Source organism: Eulemur rufifrons, chromosome 8, assembly GCF_041146395.1.
Source record: "Eulemur rufifrons isolate Redbay chromosome 8, OSU_ERuf_1, whole genome shotgun sequence".
Lineage (NCBI taxonomy): Eukaryota > Metazoa > Chordata > Mammalia > Primates > Lemuridae > Eulemur > Eulemur rufifrons.
The window spans coordinates 65825147-65848214 of NC_090990.1; the positions used below are offsets into that span (position 1 = coordinate 65825147).

The following is a 23068-nucleotide window of genomic DNA, read 5'->3' on the forward strand; positions in this document are numbered from 1 at the left end:
ATGCAGTCTCAAGGAGAGGAAAATAGCTTGAAAATTGCAAGAACCCACATTTATTTTGGGTCCATTTGAGAAAGGGAGTTTATTAATCTGTTACTTCAAAGCTCTAAGCACTTCCCCTTGTAAGTGCAGTGAAAGTATAAAGTAATATGCAAAAAATGTGACCATACTGATTCAAATCTCTGGAATTTGTAATAGATAGTTTTGCTACTGCATGTGACAAGACGTATAATAAGCCAGATATTTAGGAACTGATGATTAAGTGGTTCACTGGAATGTTATCTAACTTTATAGAATTCCTTAGGGGTTCCATTCCAAATTGCGGTCTGGAATTTTGCCAGGCATATCCCTCCTCCAGGATGGTACTGAGTTCTTAGTATAAAACAACCTCTCTCTCTCTTTCTTCTTACTTATTTCAAATTCTTCCTCTACTGTAAAAGAAATTGATCTATGAAGAAATGTACCCACATAAGATAAACTAGTATGTAGAAAAGCAGAAAAACTTTTTTCAATTTAGGTTATCATTGAAGGTTGTTCTTGCTTTTTTAAAAAAATTTTATGAGAAAGGTAAAGAAAAAAATAAATGAAAAACCACAAATGGCTGACAGAAGAAACTAAAAGTTAAACAATGTTCCCCTTAGCCAAAATTCCCCTCCACAATGTTGATAGTTTCTTTGGTTCTCATTTCCTACCCTGATTCTAAAACAGACAAAACTCAGCAGATGTTAGAATCTTAAAATTCAGCAGTTTGTAATGCAAGCAAAAATGAAAATTATTAGAAAATATTTAAATTAGTGAATACTATTAACTCTTCAAAACAGTAGTTTTGGCAAAACAAGCACATTTGCTTTATGCTTAGTTTATCAAAGTATTCATAATAGATGATATGCTCCTAAGAAAGTGCTGTTCCCTCTGCCCCATGGCTTTCCCCCACCCCTACCTTATCTCTGCCAGCCCCTAGCCCCTACCCCACCTTCCACAGCCCTAAAAACTCTGCTCAGGTGTTCTGTCTGCAAAGATTTTTTTAAACTCTAAAATACACACAGGTACCACATGTACACAGAGAGATTAATCATGCTATTATTTGTGCTACTTTCATGTTTTCCTACGAATATTTATAATTATTATCATAAAACACACATCTGAATAACCACTAGTCCAGGGCAAGTATTCTTGTCTTATTCTTCTTGCATCCCCATGACCCAGCACAATAACTATAACTTACTAGGTCCTTGTTTAATTTAAGGGTACTTAAAATATTGGTAGTATATTCATACTTTACCAAATTTCTGTGTTTTTCCCTAAAAATGCTTTCTATTTTTGAAAATTTCTGTAATTTTGCCACTAGCAATCATTACCTGAAATTATTGTAGTTAACTAAAAGTTATCACATTCTCAGAAGCACTTTCTACTTTATTCCACTTGATGGCGCCAAAAGGTTTTGAACAACGTGTATTAGAATCACTACAATTTCAGCTCAGAGCGAAATACAAAGCGAGATCTAAATAAGGTTCTTTGAACTGTTTTAATATAATAAGTGTTCATTATTCACAGCTGTTGGTTACTGTGGATTTTTTTTAATGGTTCTGATTGATCTGGAAACGATGAAGGAGAGAATAAAGAATGAAGAAACATTCATGAAAACAATGGTATTTTGAGCCTTTAAAAAAAATTCAGAATTCAACCATTCAGTCAATCTGATTTAGCAGGCTAATGGAAAGCTCCAATGAATCAACTGCTTTTTTTAAAAAAAGGTAAGTAAGATATCGACAAAGTCATTATTCCCTACTATCTTCTTTAAGCATGTGCCTTTACTTCTTCCCCACCCCATCAATGAGAAAAGACAAGTAATAGGGGTGCAAGAAAACACAACTAAGAACTGGAAAAGATTACTGCAGAAAAAGTAATTAATCTAAGGAAGAAAATTTCAGATCTTAGTAAGATGAAGAGTCCATAGTGCATAGTCAAGTGTTTTTATATGCAAGGAATGCAAGAAGCAATGGATAAGCAAAACTCCTCACATTTATTTTATCTCTAGGACTCAGGCTGGAGCAAATTTGAACACCCAAAAGAGAGAACTATTAGTATATTTACTTGGAGATAGAATACACATTATTTGCTCAAAGTAGATGAACACACACACACACACACACACACACACAGGTACATACACACAAAATCTTTGGCCCTCAAATTGGAAGAGTGTATAGTCCTAAAAAAATATATTTTGGATATATTTATCTCACCTATCACTCATTTAATTTGCTTATGCAAACCTTGATAATACAGGTGCAACTTCCAACTTCTAAATTTCACTTCAATTTAAAACGAAAAGTAGTTGTTAATTACATCTTCTATAGCAATATATTCCTTAAAATGTAACGGATTCAGTAAACACTGTTGAGATATGTGCTATTTTTCTGATAAAGTTTCCTAAACACAGTATCTCAGTGCCCATGGGAAGGTTCTATGATCACAGAACACAGAGCTTGGAGGGAATTGCTGGAGGGGGTCCAGCTGGACCACATGCGTTCTAAGGTTTCTTCTCGGTAACATAAATGTAAACATGACTGGAAGTATAAATATGGCAGGAAAGATACAAAAATCTTAAACAGATAATATTTATTTTCTCCTTTATATTATTCCATATTTGTTAAGTGATCTTTTATATAAAATCAAAGAAAAGTAATGATAACGCTCATCGTACCAGTGACTGGTAGCAAACCGGAAGGCACACAGTTGACAGGCTGCACGTGGGGGGAGCCCACGCGCCCATGTGCCACCCACGGTGCTGGATACTGAATACTGAACACTGACTCAGGAACCGGCTGGAGCCTGAACGTGAAAGCGAGACACACTGGAGGCCAGGTCTTGAGGCCCAGCTACCACACAGAGGGAAGACAATCTCCAGAACTCACGAAGTGGTACAAGCCAAGAGGTTGAGAAAATAGTAGAGCAAGTAAGCAACAAATCAATAAAAGCACCTCCACATTTACATTCAAAATTCCTGGCCTAGAACTTCATTCAATGCTAATTTGGTAAAAGTAATGTCAAACATACATTGATTCATTCTTAGAACTGTTCTAGTCCCTGAATTTTCATTCTCTACTTCCCACATACTCCATTCAGGCCTCATTCTGGTCAGTGAATGGGACGACTGTGTCAAGTACACATTTAAAGAACATTTCTTTTAATACAGTGATACGTTCTGTTTCCTATTAAAGCATGCCTTACCTCCAGAAGCCATGGCTTTAGTTTTCTGTCGAGCAAAATATCAAATCCCAGGACTTCAAAGCAGACACTTTCACTTCCTGGAGGTTGACCAGGTCTGCACATTCGATACGCGTGCAAGACATGAGGTTCTGCAACAATCAGAGTCTTTACCACCAGTTCCTATAAAGATTGTGATAAAAGAGGTGAAAATGCCTTATTTCTTTGTATTTCATTTACATGTGTGCAAATATGACCTGGGCCTACAAACCAGCACCCCTGGCCTGGTTTACAAAGCTCTGTGACTTCTGGCCCTGCCACTGCTCTGGTTTCATTCTTCACTCTCCCCTGCCCACTACACTCCAGTAACACTCGATCACTTTGGGTTCAAGTAAGTGGCACTTTCTCCTACCTTAGGACCTTTGCACTAGCTGTTCCTTCTTACTGGAACACTCTTTCCCCTATATTGCCATGTTTGGCTCTTTGATATTCAAAGAGGCCTTCCCTGACCCCCAAGTTAAAAGTAGCCACCCATCATTTCTTACTGTATCACTACACACTGCCATAACCACCTGATATTTTTCTTTTTTCATTAGAGCAGGGTCCTTGTCTGTCTTATTCATAATCCCATTACCAGTGCCTACAATAGTGCCTGGCATTTAAGAGATGTTCAAAAACATGTGGAAACAAATAAGTAAAAGTTGGTAAATATGGCTTCTCCTTGTTAAATAAGTAAGAGTCGGAGCATATGCAAGCCCCATACAGAAGGGGATGGGGTGATAGGGAAGGCAGATTCCAAGGACAGTAAATTATCTCACAAAGAACAGTATAGTGCCTCCACTTAGGCAAAGGCCAAAAGAGCTAGGAAGATAAAATCTATGAGAGTTTCTTTGTACTATGATGATTTTGTAGTTCATAAGGTTTATCTGAGAAGGGTATTGCCAATTAAAGAACTGGCTATCCACATTTTCTGTGAGGAAACAAATACTACTACTAGGGTGAGTTGTCAATGCTAATAAAAAAAGCCGTTTTACTTAAATTTGAGAACAAGCTATGGATTATGGAAAAGCTGTCTCACTGGTTTTCACTTTGAATGTATTGTCATTTTAACTCTCTCTCTACAGGTATAGGCATTATAGAATGGCAGTTAAGAACTTGGCTCTAAAGTCAGACTTCCTGAGTTTATTCTTGGCTTTGATACTTTCTAGGCTGTGCAACCTCAGTCATGTTGCTTAAAGTTTATGAGTCTTATTTTTCCTAAATATAAACTGCAAAAAACAGTTTCTTTTGTTCTGTAAGAACAAAATGAGATTCCAAGTAACACTCCTAGCATAGTACCTAGATCAGAGTACGCCTACAATAAGTTTTAGCTACTTAACATTAACTTAATATTATTGTTATTCTATCATTCCTCTAGAATTCCACCTCATATGTCAGGTCAGACACAAATATTCCACTATCTGGTGGGAACAATGTTTATTATATGGGGAACAAAAGGGAAAGACAGAAGTTAACATTGTTACCCAGAACCACAGCCCAGTTCATATCTGGGGATAAGTATCAGAGATCCCACAAGAGATTGTTCTCGGAAACTTTTGTTCAAGTTAACAAATTCATGATGACATCATGGCATATAAAAGTCAAAAAGTGACTTCATATAATCTTTGGAAATATTACTGAAACCACTTGAAAGTAGGAAAAAGTTAAATTTTGACCAATAAGTATCTGTGTGAAACAAGGTAGGCTGAGGGGGGAAAGTGAATATTAATTGACCCTGAATTACAAACCCATGTTTTTGCTACATAGAAAACAACACACTTTTAAGCTGTATATGCAAGATTGCAAGTGGATGTGAAAATCAGGAGCAATATAACCTAACACAAATGAAATTCCACTACTGCTTTTGAGAATTTTCAACATAGTGTCACTGCTTTGAAATATGATTTGTAGATTTATACCTTAAGTATATAAAAAGCATTCAGTAGAGATAGTTTTTTGAGTGATTATACTTATTTTTAATCTCCATGGCCTGATTTTCTACTGATTTCTTATTCATTCTTGACCACCACAAAAGCACACAGCTCTGTTCTTCACAGAGGGTATTGATGAATGTCAGCTTTCAGATACTGATGGTTACTTTTTAGGGAAATTACCTCTAGAGAAGAGGTCATTGAAAAAGAAAGGCCCTAAGTTAAAGTAATGGGATTTATAAACTAAGATATTAAGATAAAAAAAGTTACTGCATAATTGCCTTCTCCAACTCCTCCTGTCATTCTTTTTATATTATCCCACTGATTCACCTTAAACAGTTATCTCTATAAAGTATACTAGTGCTTAATAAAGAAAGCAAATTTTCAGATAATTACATAAATGCAGAAAACTTGACAAGATAATTATAATAAAAGTACTTGAAAAAGTTAAAAGATTATTGTTATTTAGCTGGTTATTTATAGATTCGTAATATACATTTGAATGAACACAGCCAAGAATGATGCAAGATTGATCCATTTATAGCCAAGACTACAAAATGTGTCAGAGCTTAACAGGTCCACGTTGGCCATGTTTGGGTCATATCTAAAATTTATACTGAAGGCTCTAGAAAAGTTAATTTCCACAATGTCTCATTAATATTAGTCTCGCTTGTATACCTTCTCTTAATTCAATCGTGTGGGGAAAGTACCACTTCAAACAAATGTGTGTAAAGTTCCTCCTCTGCTCCTATCCCCACGCACTTCAAGCCACTACACGTGGTCTTCCTCTCCAACCCCACAGAATCCAATGCATGCCTCTGTTCTTGTACTTGCTCCATTGCATTTTATTAACATTTTATGAGTTTTTTTTACTACTAGACTGTAAGTTTTTTGAGGACTGGAGCTATGTCTTATAAATCTTCAAATTATCAACCAGAGACAGGTATATTTCAATCAACATTTATTGAATGAATAAATGAGGAAATAAATGAATAGAACTCTTTTCCTTCATCTTCAAAATCAAGCTCTACATCTTCTTAAAATAAATTCCTTCCTACTCTGTTTCAGATTATGCCATACCTATTCTCCTACAATTCCTGTTTAAAACTTCAGAGGGATCTCTGAATACTTCTTCTTCCCCATCCTGGACATTCAGTTAATCCCAATGTTTACTTCATCGTCACCTCTTTTACTGGGGTTCAATTCAGGTCATTCTTTTCATTAAACTACTTGTAGGAACCTCCAAGTGCCCTCTCCACCTACTCTTGGTCTTCACTCTAATCCACCCTACACCCATTTTCAGATTTATCTTTTAAATGAATAGTTTTTGGTCGTATTACTCTCCTCCATTAAAAACTGAATGTATTGCTATTGCCTCCCAAGTCAAGTCTTGCTTTTCAGACCGAAAGTGTGGCTCCACATATCCTTTCAGCCATAAGTCCTCACAAAGCTCCCACATAACATATGTGACAACCTCTGTCACTATTCTCATACTGCTATGCCTTTACTTATGCTTTGGTTTCCACCTAAAATTCCCTCTCTCCCATCCCAAGCAGTAAAAATCCTACTTATCAAGGTTCAACACAAGTCTCCTTCCTTCATGAAAATACTCTTTAACTGCCCAATCTAATGTAATCTGTTCTTATTTTAAAAAGCTTGATGGTGCTTTAAATTAATGCTGAGGAAAGACAGTTATAATTGTGGAATGGTATAATCTTACTGAAATATCACTCCAAAACTTAGCAACATCATGTTGATTTGCTTGTAGGAATTCTGTAAACCATTTGATGGAACGTTTGCTGCCTTTATTTTCAGTTTCATCCCGTTCAAAATGCTCATTATGCTTGTTCACAGAGTAGTTTGTCAGATGCATGTATAACTGGGTCTGTAACAAGTTAAGAACCAAAGTTGTTACCACCTATGAGATTCTAGAACTGTGAACTTTCACAGAACAGACAGCATTCAAAAACTAAAGACAATTTTAAAGTTTAAACTATACAGATTGACAATCTCATGGTTATTTAGATAATATTCAAATTAAATAGAATGACACATTTCCTTAAAAGAATTGAGAATGTAATCTTCTACGGAGTTATTTTATATATTATTCAAAATATATCTACCATAAAAAGTATCGAATTAATAAGAACATAGAGAGTAATTAAAATGTGAAACTACATATTGCTAAGCAAGAAAAATGTTCTGAGTTTGTTTTTGTTAGTTTGTTTTTAATGTTTGGGGCCCTTATAGTTTTCACCCAAATTCGTTTGGGGAAAGGAGTCTTGAGAGATCATTCTATGTCTTTTCAAAGAAAAATAAAAAATGAAAGCTCAAGTAAGTAAAATAAACTAAGAAGCAGGACAACCAAACAACTTCTGCACCCCCATACTGATTGGTAGGCCCCTTTAACTCCTTAACACGACAAAGTGCTCTTAGAGTCAGCAGGGAGTACACCACGTACTACTGTACACATGTCTAGGTGACTAACAGTAAATGTATAGTGCTCCATACTGGGGCTTTTATGTTTTTTCTCTTTATAATCTTATGTTTGTTGATAGTATTTTCTTCAAATAAACTTGAAAAAGAATCCAAAATTTAAAGCTTCTCATAGTTGTCAATTAATAAACCTCTAATGACTCTTCATCAAGCTAGCATAAACATTCTATCTTTAATTCCTAACTACCTCATGATCCTAAAGATTGCTTTGGATAGTATTGTTGCATCGCATGAATATACGTTTCATACACATGATTATTATTTTCATTTCTTAATAACTATATTCATGCCATATTTTATTTTCACTGCAGTTCCTTAGGTCTACGGTATTGAAATCTTTAAAGCAAGTAGACAGAAATGATCATTTGAGTTACACGTTGTTTATTACCCCAAGTGCCTACCACTTATTAAAAATTTATTTTTTTACTCATTAAGCAATATTTAAGGAGCATCTACTATCTGCAGGAATTTGTGCTGGGCACTGTGGATGCAAAGATGAACAAAACAGACAAAGTCTCTATCCTTATGAAACAGAAAAAGCTTTAAATGATACTTAAAAGAAAGAGCATAAACCTTATGCTTCCCTAATTTTAAGTGCTTAATCTAAAGAAAAAGGAAATTAATCAAACTATAACATTTCCTAGATCCCAAAATATAGAAACTTTAAAAAAGTACAGTTAGAAAATAATTTTTTTGAAGAACTCCACAATTGGAAAGAATTTCTTAAAATTAATAATGGTAGTAATAAATACACTAGCTCTTCTAGTGAATAAGTGAGTAAGTAATGGAAATTTGTATTTTTCTTAAAATGTTATCTTTGTAAGTGTGACTAGAAATTTCACAGTCTCATATCTACCTTGACAAAGAGCCCCTTCTAAATAATTCAGTTTCAGGTAGTAATTTGCCATAAACAGAAGTGAAGGCAGCTATGAACCATATAGCAACCTGCAAGGGTGAAAATGATATAACCATACTCCACCGTGTTCTTCAGCATATAGGCCCGATATAATAAATTGGTATATATTAATATGAAGGTTTTCAAGGATTGGCTGACCACTACATTGGTAGCAAAACACGAATGCTTATTATATATTTCAATGTTTGAAATTCTCTGTCATATAATCTCCCTCTATGTAGTTTATGAACATTTAATTCTTACAGAAATACATGGCTTATTCAAAAATACATGCTTCTTATTTTAACAATTAGAAATAGAGAAAAGGAAAAAAATATGGAGCACACTGCCATCCATAGCAACTAACAAAAGCAACTTGGTTTATTTTTTTTCTAGTCTTTTCTTCTTAAATTTATCTTTCACATAATTGTGGTCTTACTTTACATACAATTTTATATTTCACTTTATTTTCATATCTCAACCTAGGAATTTAATCATGACGTTTTAGATATATGTGAGGGATATTGACACTTACGTAGGAAAATATCCTTTTCTATACATGAGAAAACCAAAGCCAGGAGCTTATGTGATTCAATAGCACTTAGCAGAGTAAGAGCTAGAGGCTACATTTCCTTTCTCCTAATCTCTCTTTATGATTTCCTAACCCAATGGACTTAAACAAATTGTATAACTTAGGATATTAGAATAAAGTACTTTATCGCCTAAAGAACTTCCAAGTCTTACCCATTCCAATACTATAATATCAAAAGATCATTACTGCCTTACATATCTATTCTTACCCATTCCATTATTTAAATTATAATCTATAAACTGACAAGTCCCAAATCATGCCTGTAGCTCAGATCTCTCTTCTGAACTTCAAACCTATACTGTGTACCCAAATGCCGATAGAATAAATCCATGTGGAGGGTCTACAGGTATTTAAACTGAACACAATAGCTGTCCACAAAACTTTTCATAGATCCTATATTCCCTTATCATAGTAAGTAAGGCCCTATCCACCCCCCTGTCCAAGCCAGAAATTTGAGTTTTATTCTTGATTTCCCTCTCATTTTCCCTCATTCCACAAATCCAACCTATAACCATATTATACCAATGTTATCCATGTTATCTTAAATATATCTCAAATTCATGTTCTTAGTCTGAGTCCAGCCCCACTACTATTATTTCAATTTAAATCCTTTTTTCTTTCATATGTGGTCAGACTAGAACACAGCCTCTTGTCTCCCTTACTCTTATCTTTCCCATCCATCTCTACTCCTATATCAGACTCCCCACACGGCAGATCAGGTGGACTTTTTAAAATGTAAGTCTCATTCCTTTTTTCCTTTGTTTAAAACCTTTCAATGTTTTCTTTCATCTTAAATTCCAAAATCCTAGACATGGCCTACAAAGCCTTGAAAGATCTGGCTTCTAGGACCCTCCATCCTCATCTCTGAACAGCCACCCCTGCTTAGTCTGGTCTTTAGCCGAACTGAACTTGTCTGCTTTCTCCAGACATGGCACTTCGGAGCCATTCTTTTTTGCCTGGAGCTCCACCCTACCCCCCACCCCAACCTGGCTAACTCCCGATTATTTGGATCTCAATTTACTAACGCTGCCATAGTACCCTCAGTTTCTTAGGCCATCACACTTACCATTGGGTATTATAATTGCTTATATTATTTTCTGCCTCCCCACTAGACTTGCTTCTGTGAGGTCAAGCACTGTATCTGTCTTGGTCACTGTTTTTCCAAAACCAGCACAATGCCTAAAACGTAGTAGAGTTCAAACATTACTTGGTGATTGGCTACATCTACACCTTATGACCTTTACCCTTATGACCTTTAAATGAGATGTTTCTTTCTCTTAATTTCCTTTCCTATGAAAAATTTGACAGTTCCCCTTATTCTTCCTTTGCTAACTTTATAACACTTCTCAGTTTATTGAACACAGGAACAATTATGATCAGCTATTATTTAATTTTGAAAATATGACCACTCTTATAGAGTTAATTTTGTACATAATATTAAGGGAAAACAATAACCCAGCCTTTGACATATTGGGAAACAATAATTAATTTTAATTTTTACTATAATCAGTAGATTCAAAAATAGGGTTAGAGATTAACTAAATTTTAAGTGTGCATAATAAATTATAGTTTGACTTTCATAAATTATAAATTACAGATATGATTTCATGATAAATTACAGTTATAACTTTCATGAATAGCTATGGCTGCACAAAGGAAACCTAACGGAAAAATATCTGTAAAAAGCTCCATTTAGTAGACTTTAAAATGCACATTGAGACTGCTAATTTATGTTTTAACTTTACATTTAGTTAATGTAAAGTTACAACCTTAATTCTCTTTCATTCCAACAGAAATTAATTATTCTACTTACTCATAACTTTTGCTTTTTCTGTTTCATATACCTTCTCTCACATTCTGCATGTTTACACTCCACCTTTTACACAAAGCCTGCTCAAATGCCACTTTCTCCATGAGGAGCTGAACACAAATTGTCCCAATACTCAGATCCAGAACATTTTATATGTATTTCTCAATTGAGTATTATTATTTATCTTATAGTCATTTCTATACAGTGCCACTGTAGACAGATGTGTGTTCTGAAATCCAGCCTTGTGCTCACAGCATCTAGAGGGGGTACCTTTTCCTAATTAGCCAGCTTAGAGAAGACACACTTTTTTCTAATTTTCACAAAGCTGCCCATAAATTAAAAGCAGTTTTATTTATACATGTGATTCTTCTAGACCATGAAAACCTGAGAAAAAGAATTTTGATTCATGCAATCTTTATGCATAATGGGTGCTTCGAAAAGTACATGTTGAACAAATGAATGAAAACTTAAATTCTTTCACATGACTTACCAAATTGGACTCATTAGGTGGAATGTACTTCTCTGTTCCCATTCGTACAAGTCCATCATGGTAGAGAAATATTTTTAATGGATCACATGATGTTACCAGAATATAAATTCGTAAATCAAACTTGTAACCTTCCATGAGGAAAGGCTTTTCGATATATTCTTGAACAATCAAATGATCCTGAGATGGAAGTTTGTCGCCATTTCTTATCAAAGAAATCCTAAGGTTAAAAAAATAAGAAGAATAATTTTATATGGAGGCAAGATATTTAAAAAGTTATACTCAAGAGGAAAATAATTGGAGTAGAGGAACCCCAAAAGCCTGTCCCTCCACAAAAGCAATGAAGAGCAAAATAATTTCAGAATCAACTTTTTGGAATCCCAGGAACTAAGCAAAGGTTCGCAACAACCAGAGAACACTTAACTAAGAAAAAACAGTTCAATGTGTGTCAAAGAGCTTTGTAGTATTATAACTTAATCTAGTCCCATCACCCACTCCCATCTCAGCAGGTGGCCTTGAACAACAGCCTGCATTCTCAGTACATGTAGCAATCTTGGAGGGGGCAGAATAGACTTTATTTTTGTGTTTGTTTGTTTTGACTTTTCTAGTGGCTCCCTGGAGGATCGCAAAGAGCTTGCTTTTATCCTGTCTAAATTGGAACTCTACCAGTGATGAGGAAGCTACCTTGAGGGACAATTGCTGGAAACATTTAAAGGCATATGTATTAGTCCCTAGTGTTTAGGCCCAGGAAACAGTTGGGGCAAATAACAGACTAATTAAAAAGATTAGGAAGAAAGGCTGGGGAATAAGAATCTTTAGGACTTTGAAAAGCTCTGACATATTCCTGGTAATCCAGAAGACCATGTGTATGCCCAGACCTAGGTGCATGTTCAAGAAAGATCTGGTAAGGTCCTAAACTCTCACCTCTGGCTAACCATCAGACTCTGCATAAGCAGGAAGTAAAGGCTGAGGCAGAGTTGTAAATTGCCTGTCTGAGTGTTGAAGGCATGCCCCTAACAAACACACACAGCCCATCTGCAAAGACTGGAAGATTTTGTTGTTATTTGTTTGTTTGTTTGATTACAAGTGTTTAAGGAAATCTCTGTTCACTTTCTAGCTGACCACTGAGCTAGCAGAACAAGAACTTCTGTGGCCATACACAATAAAGAATACAGACTTTAAAAACTTAGTTCAGAAGGGTTACTAAACAAATAACTACTACAATGAGCAGCAACAACAAACCATGTAGAAGGGGAGAGTCTGATTTCCAGAGTTGCTACAATATAATACTCAACATGTCCAGATTTCAAAAAAAATATATCAGGTATGCAAAAAAAAAAAAAAGAAAGAAAGAAAAAGAAAAGAAAGTATGGCCTATATACAGGGAAATTATCAATTAAAAGAAACTGTCCCTGAGGAAGCCCAGATACTGGGCTTACTAGATAATCGACTATTTAAAAATTTTTGAACAATAATTTACCTGGTAGTTACATATCCAAATATCCTTCTTTCCTGTAGCATTTTAAATTAAAAAATTAAAATGACTCAAGTGTATTTTATTAAAAGCAGCCTCAGCTACATTTTCTTTGAAAAAGTACATTGCAGAAAACTAAACATAAGTAAGCAAAAGGCAACAAGAATATTAAGTTGCACATTCTATTCTCAGTTAACAAGTCTAGTTCTTGGCACTTTGGCTTAAAATGTGTTCTACTCATTTTCAATCCAATTACCATGGCTACATAAAGAAAAAACTTACTTATCAAGCAAAGAAGATATATATTTCACTGTAAGATTTCCAGTTATGAAAAGAGTAACTCCCTTTCCATTTCTTTCTCCAAGTCAATTTTAGCTCTATTGCAGCAGCTGATTTTACTCTCCAAACTTATCAAAATTATTATAAATGTGAGTTTTATATTTAAGAAAAAATTAGAAAACAGTGTGGGGCTTTTTTTGCCCTCTATTTTGGTTTCTCCTATTAAAGTCTGACAAACTGTTGATTTAATTTTTAAGTTGAATTACTGAAGCCTGTGGGACAGGTAAAAAGGATTGGGCTCAGTAAGTATTTAGTTCCAAAAAAGCAATAGTTAGAAACCTATTTTATTATTTTTTCATATTGGTACTCAACCATGAGTAATTAATTACTCATATTCATTCTTTTCCACCAGAATTTTTAATTTTAATTTTTATATATTCCAGATAAAAATAAACCTACCCATGACCCATTGCACCATTAGCTGGTTTTACTATAAAAGTTTTTTGCTTCCGTTTTTTCTTCAGTTCTTTCACATAGTTCTGGAATTGGGTATATTCAGCAGGAAAGATCCATGTTCGAGGAACAAAGGTATAATCCAGAGGCCGGGACTTGATCATTCTGTAAATTAGAGACAATATGAAAAATAATTTTTATTCAAACTTTTATAAATTTCTTCTATGCCACTGATATTTATGACAAAGATTTAAATTCCCTCCATTTTTTCATGAATTCATTCATTTATTCACTCATTCAACAAATGTCTATTAAGTGCCTATTTGCTAGACACTATGACACTGGGATACATCAATGGAAAAAAATAGACAAAAATCTCTGCCTTAATATGTGTTAATTTACATAATAGTACATGAAACATTTATTTGAGTATACACTGCATGCTAGACACTGGGGATATTAAGATAAATTAGTATGGTCTCTACCCCCAAGGAATTTACAGATAGCTATTAATTACAAAACAATCTGATAGGTACACTAAGGGCATGTAAGGCAAGGTAACATGTAGAAGGAGTCATTAACTCTGCCTGAGGGATAGGGGTAGGAAGTGCGCAATTGTTTAAGGCCAAATGACATATGTACAGCTTCTTTAAAAATGATTTTGAGTCCTCTGAGTCACCCATAGGAAGCAGTTTTTGATTGCCTTTTACACTACTCTTTTTTAGAGTTTATTTTTCTGAGAAAACCTTGTGAAAGCCTCTGAGTCAACAGGGGTTTTGTTTATATGAACTACCTATACATGTGGTTTTATAGGTACAATGTATGTTTTGATATTTTTGTATTTGCTACAAATTAGGCTGTCTATTTTATATACAATTTAGGGACAATATTAGGTATAAAATGTTTACTTTTGTTTAAACCCAAATGTTAAACATTTTGTATGTATCAATTTCCAATAACAATGAAGAAATTATGAGAAAGATTTTAAATATTATCTATTTTAAAAATCTGATTATTTCATAAGAAGACTTTTTTCTAAATTAATGCAAGTGTTTTATAGATGAGCAGATAGTTTCCAAATGATATTGGCAAAAATTAAAATGGAACCATAGTATAGAGTATGCACAGAAGTAAGACCTAAATTCTAAGACTAGGGTGTCTCAATCACTTGACTTTCACAACTGGAGGCTCATATAATATCATATTTCAAGTGTTCTTTCAAGAGAATCCTGTGAAAAAATTATGTTACCACCATGAGAAGGAAAATGATTACCAACTGTAATCCAAATTAAGCCAACAAACTAAATAATCACAGTACAAAATAGACTAATATTGACTGTTTTGAAAATTATATACACCAAAAAAAAAAAATCTGAAAGAAGCACAGTAACAGTGCTAATGTCCTTGCTTTTGTTTCCAACACTTTTAAATGTATAATATATTTAGTAATGACATGACATTAGATCAAGTTAAAGTTTTTATTAGAACAATGTATTTTAAAACTAACCATTTGGTATTTATGAATGGTACTGTACTTTCACATATATGTTTGAAAAAAATCCAAGCACACACATATTGAAGTGAAATACCTTACTCCATTTGGGTAATCTATCACAAATCAAAAGAGACATGAGTTTTTACTTAGGAATTTGGGAATCTGAGATTGTTTCTGCTCTTGGCTCTGTCCTGGATTTGATAATTTATATTAAATAAGTAATTTAGTTAGCTCTATTTTTATATTACTAGATCATAACTTTTTATATAATAGAAAACTATTTTTTTCCTTAAGGAGAATTCCAAGAACTCTATAAAATGAGAAATTGCCTATTTGCATGGCCTGCTAATGGGTCTACCTTTTTCCCTCTTACATCTCCCAACCAAATCTGGTCATATTACCACCATCCCCAGTCTCTTCACCCCCAACTCCCCAATGGCACTTAAGGTAAAGACCATAATTCTGAACATCACCCTTCAGCTAATCTCTCTCCTGTTCCCTATCCATCTTTCCATGCTCCAGCTAGGGTTGGCATTATTTCAGTATCTTGACTATTCATACTTTCTCTCACCACGTAACATCAGCTCATGCTATTCTTCCTGCCTAGATGGCTCTTACCTACCATCTTCACCAGTAAACTCCTACTTATCATAAATATTTCAGTTTCCACATCACTTTCTCAGGGCAACTCTCTCCCATACCTTCCTAACTAAGTCAGAATTCCTTTACTAAACACCGGGTTGGAAGTATGTGCTTCTACTTCATAGCACTTATCATAGTTGCAATCAAGTGTTTTAAGAACCATAGGTCACTTTTCATCAACTCGTGCCCAGAGCCCAGTGCCATGCCTGGTATATAGTAGACAATAAATAAATGTCAAATGGCAAATGAAACACATGTCCAAAACTTCACGGTGGTAATTCCCTTTCCTCTGGCATCCATTCTTCTCCTTGGAATCCCTCTGTTAATAAGTCATACTACCTACATAACATCCTAAGCCAGAAACCTAAGAGTCATCTTAGAAACTTCTGCCCTCCCAACCTTCAAGTCTCACATCAAAGTAGTTTTCAAGTCTTATCAATTCTGTCTCCTTAGCAGCCTTCAGAGTTAGTCTCTCTTCCCCATTCCCACTATCATTCTTTTGGTTTATTAGCTGCTCATTATTTCTTACCCAGATGTTGACAATCAACTCCTCACAGGGCTCTTTTTCTCTAGTCCTAGCTTCATTGAATACATTATCCATGGTGTCACTATAATTTTCTAAAACATATCATTTCTCTGCTTAAACCCATTCAATAACTCCTCATTTCTCTCAGGATAAACAAAATGCTTGTTGAGTAAAGAGATGAATGATGAAATAAAATATAACAAGGCCTGGCCTTTGCATATACATCTTCAGCATCGTCTCAGGTTGAGCCTCCCAACAGCATATATAAACCATAGAAAATGCTTATAGGTCTTCAAAGACATCATATTGATTCAAACCGCCATATATTTTCTCCCATTGTTGTCTCTGCCTACAATCTCCTTATCTTCTTCTCAAAGGGGGAACTCCTGTACACTTTCAATATCTATCTAGTATTTTAACTTTTCTAGAAAGCCTTCCATGACCTCCCCAAAATGATCTCTTCCACCATCTTTGTCGCCACCATACATTGACCCTACCTCAAATGTGGCATCATCAAACTATACTGTGTGTATTAGTCACTAAATGTGAGTTCTTCACTAAAATGTGAGTTCTAGGCAGGGACTAGGTATTATTTACCTTGTTTACTTAAAAATCAGCAGTCTCTTAGGACACAGAGTAGACATGCAAAACATATTTGTTAAATGAATAGATGCATAATTATTAGGTCATTAAGTATGAAATATCTGATTTCCTTAAGTACTAAGTTTGACAGTTGATATCTCTGATATTTCACTTTGACACTTCTGGGATTTTTCCCCTATTGTGAAGGTACATCCTCAGTCTTTCAAATGCAAATTTTGGCTTGTGATTATCTTTCACATTTTTTAGAGCAATTTTTGTAAAACTATGGATAAGTCAAAAATTCATGTTATTTTTGAATATGAGTTCCATCATGGAACCAATGCAGTGCAGACAGCTCGAAATATCATCAAAGTGTTTGGGGAGGATGTAGTTAATGAACACACAGCATGCCAATGGTTTGAGAAGGTCCATTCTGGTGATTTTAATTTTGAAAGTGAGCCGTGTGGGTGACCTGAGACCAAGGTGGATAATGATGAGCTGAAAGCTGTAGTGGAAGCTAATCCATCTCAACATACACATGAATTAGCAGCAAGGTTTGACATTACTATTTCAACAATATTGGACTATTTGAAACAAATTGGCAAGGTGAAGAAGCTGGACAGATGGGTACCATATGAATTAAACAAGCATCAGAAGAGAAATCGTCTCAAAGCTTGCCTTTCTTTGCTATCACGACATAAAGGTGAACGATTTCTGTACCATATTATAACATGTGATGAAAAACAGATTCTTTTTGACAATTACAAGCATTCACAGCACAATGGTTAGATAAAGATGAAGTGCCAAAACACAGTCCAAAACCAAATATTCATCAAAAAAAGCTAATGGTGTCTATTTGGCGGTCCAGTGCTGGTACTATTCACTACGGCTTCATGAAACCTGGTCTAAGTATTACAGCGGATGTCTATTGCAACCAACTGGATGAAATGATGAGGATGCTTACGATTAAGCAACTGAGAGTGGTCAATATAAAGACAGGCCAATCCGTTCGCAAGACCACATGTCACAAAAAAGTGCTGCTCAAAGTACAGAGGCTGGACCTGGAAACTCTCTGTCATCCACTGTATTCACCAAACCTTGCAAAAACTGACTACCACTTCTTCCAGGCTTTGGACCACTTCTTGCAAAGAAAAATATTCAATTCTCAACAAATTGTGAAAACGCCTTTTGCAGGCCGGGCGCGGTGGCTCATGCCTGTAATCCTAGCACTCTGGGAGGCCGAGGTGGGCGGATCGTTTGGGCTCAGGAGTTCGAGACCAGCCTGAGCAAGAGCGAGACCCCATCTCTACTAAAAATAGAAAGAAATTATATGGACAGCTAAAAATATATATAGAAAAAATTAGCCGGGCATGGTGGTGCATGCCTGTAGTCCCAACTACTCAGGAGGCTGAGACAGGAGGATCCCTTGAGCTCAGGAGTTTGAGGTTGCTGTGAGCTAGGCTGACGCCATGGCACTCACTCTAGCCTGGGCAACAAAGTGAGACTCTGTCTCAAAAAAAAAAAAAAAAAAAAAAAGAAAACGCCTTTTGCAATTTCATCGGCACTCACTCTCCAAGCTTCTTCACTGCTGGCATAAACAGGCTACCCTTAAGATGGCAAAACTGTGTTGACAGTTTAGGCACATACTTTGATTAATTGTACTACCTCTTGTTTGAGATATAATAAACTAAACTTTTGATTGGAAATCGGACATTTCATATTTAATGACCTAATGTAAACTTTCACATGCAAACATACTATAATAATATTTCCTTAATTATGCACACAAGTTTACTAAACTTTTTCTGTGAAGAGTCCTCTTTTTAAAAAATTCTCTCAGTTTATCATTCAACTCTCGTAAACTAAAAAAAGACAAAAAGGACAAAAAATAAAAAATAAAAAACCCTAGACAATAGAAATATAAACTGCATACAAATTCTGCAGTTTATTTGGTAAAACACTTGGGTACCTGTTAACAGTTTTCCTTTGAAAGTAGATTTTTACTTTAAATACTGGTCACAAAGATGAATATATGTGCATGTATATCCTTGGGTGAGCACATACACATATGTCTATAGATATATGTGTGCATCTAGTACAGTGCCTGACACATACTGAATGCTCAATAACCCCCCACCCCCTACCACCCACACCCACACCCACACACACACACAGAGCACATAATGCAACAAATTAGTTCCTGCAAGGTTTAACTGAAAATAAGCAAGTATCTATTGAATGCCACATACAGATTACCTCTTACACTGAAAAGAAAAACTTCCATTATCGACAAGACAGTAAGTTGTAGCAAAAAGTCCTGAGATTTTGGAGACTGGGATTCTGGTCCAACTCTGCCTGACTATTTGGCTGACTTTGTGCAAGATATTCATTTTTCTGATCCTTATTTACCTCCTATGCAAAGTGAAAGACTAGAACCAGGGAACTTATAAGACCTAGCTCTAAAATTTTATCTCTTTCATCTAAATATCATTTCAAATCAATGTAATCTGTGGAAGATGGCACTATAATATCCATAGTGTAAACTTTGAATAGGTCTTCTCTATTACAAGAAAATGAAGATTACTTGGTCATATTTCTTGCTAAGAAATCCTTCCTACAGATCTCCCCCATTCCTGGAAAATGGTTGATCCTCTGGAAAATAAAAAGGTAAATATTAATATTCTCATTGACTTAATGAATATATTCATTTATACTATAATACAGTTATATCCATCCTTTGAGTTTTATGTTTTAATAAACTGACAATTATTAATGTAAAATATTTAAAATTAAATGACCTACAATGAATTTGTGGAATTAAGGAATCTACAATAATCAGAGAATAAAATTGCAAAAGTTTAAAGAAGTCAAAAAAGAGTATTTACATAGATGGTAAAGTTATCATATTCTGTGTTAAGTGATAGTTCAATATGCAAATTACTTTTGGTTTTCTAGATTTACTATATTCATACATATATACACATAGGCATTGGTGAAAAAATGGACTTATAATATTTGTTCCTTAGGGTCAATTTTTTATTACCTTCTACTGATAAATGAAGGTTTATATAAATTGTCAATTCTCTAAAATTCCTTATATTTGGCTTTTTAGTTTGATGTCTGTTTTCTTCTGAATATAAGTTTGTATTATGTTTTAAAAATAAAAGAATGAATAAAAGAATATAGCTGACATTACAAGGTATCTCCACATCCTAATCTCCCTATGCAATCTAGTCCACATTTAAGTGTAACACAAAGCACCACTTTACAAAGAAGTTTTTTCTATCAGTTCTTCCTTAAAGATAGAAAGATGTCAAAAGTTACATTTGAAAAGGATACAGCCTTCATACAAAGAGTTAATACAACTAGATAGCAACAAAAAATGATATTTGGGTGAGATAGAATTTCCTCAGACCAATAATTGGCCATGATTAATTTCCCACCTGGTAATTTTGCAGCTCTGCAATTTTCTCCTGCTGGACAGCAGAATCATACCATATAAGGTTACTTGTTTCATCCTCATCTGGAGTTTTCATAAATCCCATTTCATCTATTACTAAACGAACTGCAAGTAAACAGTTAAGTTAAATAAGAATTAAAATACTCCTGAAATATATTCATTGTGAAAACATTTAAATATGTATATATAAATTTTAGTTCACACTTCTTTATTTGAAAATATCCATTAGTTGCAGCATAACCTTTTATTATATTTTGTTACAACAGTTTTATCTAGGGCCAAATCATACTCAGTAGTAACTGAGAACTGTTTTTAGGTAGCACCCAAAATCCTCAGTTTTGATCCTCTCAGATTTAACAGGTACACAAAACTGCCAAAGGGTTTAGTATTTATTTATGGCACAATGAAAACACACAAACAGCTGAGACAACACTTCTATTCAGGAAAATGTACTTTTATAGATTTTTTTGTGACCTTGGGCTAGGCACAAAACAGCAAAGGTAAAAATATTCCCTGGTCATCAGACCTATCCTATACTTTCCACCTCCCTAGTTGAAGTTATTTTTAGCTCTTAAAACCAACTCATCTATGTTTACTCAGGACATGAAATAATGAAGCAGAATTCACAGGAGAGATTCAGATGTTGGCCTTCCTGTGCTCCCAACCCTCTAATACTACTGAAAGTGTTTATGCTCAAAGAAAAGCTTCCTTTTTAGTATAAACTATTTATATGTTCCTCTCTGATCTAGATCTCACCATTAAAATACCGACATTTTTCTTCCATCGAATTTCAAGTTTAGAATTAAGGAAAATACTTAGGAAAATTTTTGGCTTCCAACAGAATTCTGAGCCTTAAAAGAACGGTGTTATCTATATAGCAGTGCTTAAATGTTTTGTTTTTAAGTGTTTTCTTTTTACTAGTACCCTCCATATGAGGAGAAATGGCATCAACTGTCTGAATGATTTAGTTCAAGTATAAAACTGACAGCCAGACATCTGTTGGTCTCAAGTCCTAGATGCTTTTGATTATTTTTTTGGCTGAGGAGAAAGAAAGGACTTTTAATGAAATAGTGTCTGGAATACAGGCATGAAAGAAGAGGCTAGTGATTGGGGGTGGATGGGGTGAGGGAGAAGATTGTTGGGTTGAAGTTGCTGTTTTCATGAGAAGCTTGGTAAAACGTGGAGTTATACTGAAGTCGCAGGTGACAATGTACAAACACAAGAGTTGGGAAAAGGGCCACCCCTCTCTCATCTTTCACAGACCACCATGCAGCTTTGGCATCCTGAGTACTCAGCAGTTGCTGTGCCACCTAGAACTCAAATGCAGGGCAAGGACAATGGCAACACAGCCTGGGAAACCCCTTTAACTGGCTCACAAGCAGAAAACAAAAATAAATTCAGAACAGCAGGTTAGGAGCACACCTGTTCCTGAGTATATGAGAAATGTTGTCTGGGGCCTCGCTCAGAAATAGCTGGAGGACTTTGATGAGATAAGTAGAACTCCTGGCAGTTACAGGGGGAAGAAATGTAATGAACTACTTAAATTTGGCTATTGGTTATATACACAAACCTGTAAGGCCAGGAACATTTGGGTTATATAAGAATATTGGAAAAGATTCATTTTTCTTTACATTCACAAAATCAAATTTGTAAGGTCAATCACATATAAACTTCTTTTATCATGAAATTCAAAGCTCGGAGAGCTGACAAAGTTAAACTTCAAAGAAAAACACAATGTTGAGTACTAAACTGTCCTTTTAGCTAAGTTATTTAATTGCATTTTTGTTTTAACTGAAATTTTATAAATCAGTTGGTATCTTTTTAAGGATATCATCCTCCACAGCATAGAAAAGGAACTCCTCTAACATGTCAGAAATTTTATAGAAGGCATTTAAAAATCTGTTACATAAAAGATACTTATCTCTCTGAATTTCTACATTGTTTTCAATACCAAACCAGTTTTTCCAACAATTATGAAAATCCCATGATTCCAAGGAAACCTACCAATTTCAAACTTTGTCCCAGCAACATTTGCTGTAATGGTTCCCTTCTTTTTCTTCTTTCTGACTTTCCTTTTCATTGTGCTTTGATAAGGTAATTGTGTATTCAGATCCAGGGGAGAGGGTCCCTGAATAACTTTTAAAGAAATGTAAAACAACCAGATATCACTGAAATAACAAAAAAATCCATACCACAGAACACAAATGCCCCCCCACCACAAGGTAAATTATAAATTCTGGTACTTTAAAGGTCCCCAATTAATTTTTAATACTTTAAAACATTAATATAATGATGTATAACACATCCATATTTTGTGACATGATCTATCTGCTTACCTCCTTCTTGAGGCAGAGATGGCATTATTGCCTGTGCCGGTTAGCAAGCAGTGTGTGCAGATGTACCAAGCTCTCAGGAAATCTGGAAATCCCACATTAGTCTAAGTAGGATATGGCCCCAAATCACTGAAAGTTCCGATCATATTATCTTGGTGGAATCCTCAGATTTCAGGACACTGAAGTTATGAGATTAGAAAGTACCTGCAGGAATTTTTTAAACAAAGTCATTTAGAAAACAACTTTTATAGCATTTTTTGATACATGCCAATACTATTCTTTTTAAAAGTCAAGTAAAAGTGAAAGTTAATGCGTTCAAATCAACAAATATTTGTTAAGCAATTTATTAAACCTTATGCAAAATGCC

At 34.8% G+C, this 23068-nt stretch overlaps 1 protein-coding gene across 1 annotated transcript in view; it reads right to left on the bottom strand.

Annotated features, from left to right (window-relative positions):
- Positions 1–22755, bottom strand: part of TTLL7 (tubulin tyrosine ligase like 7) — a 72924-nt gene extending 50169 nt beyond the window's left edge. The window contains exons 1-8 of the mRNA XM_069478120.1: positions 22705–22755; positions 22373–22504; positions 20352–20473; positions 19493–19560; positions 13670–13828; positions 11461–11677; positions 6898–7062; positions 3232–3390 (exon numbers count right to left, since the gene is read on the bottom strand). Coding sequence (XP_069334221.1) covers positions 3232–3390; positions 6898–7062; positions 11461–11677; positions 13670–13828; positions 19493–19560; positions 20352–20473; positions 22373–22504; positions 22705–22729 — 1047 coding nt within the window. The 5' untranslated portion in view covers positions 22730–22755. The remainder of the gene's footprint in view (positions 1–3231; positions 3391–6897; positions 7063–11460; positions 11678–13669; positions 13829–19492; positions 19561–20351; positions 20474–22372; positions 22505–22704) is intronic.
- Between the last annotated feature and the right edge of the window lie 313 nt (positions 22756–23068).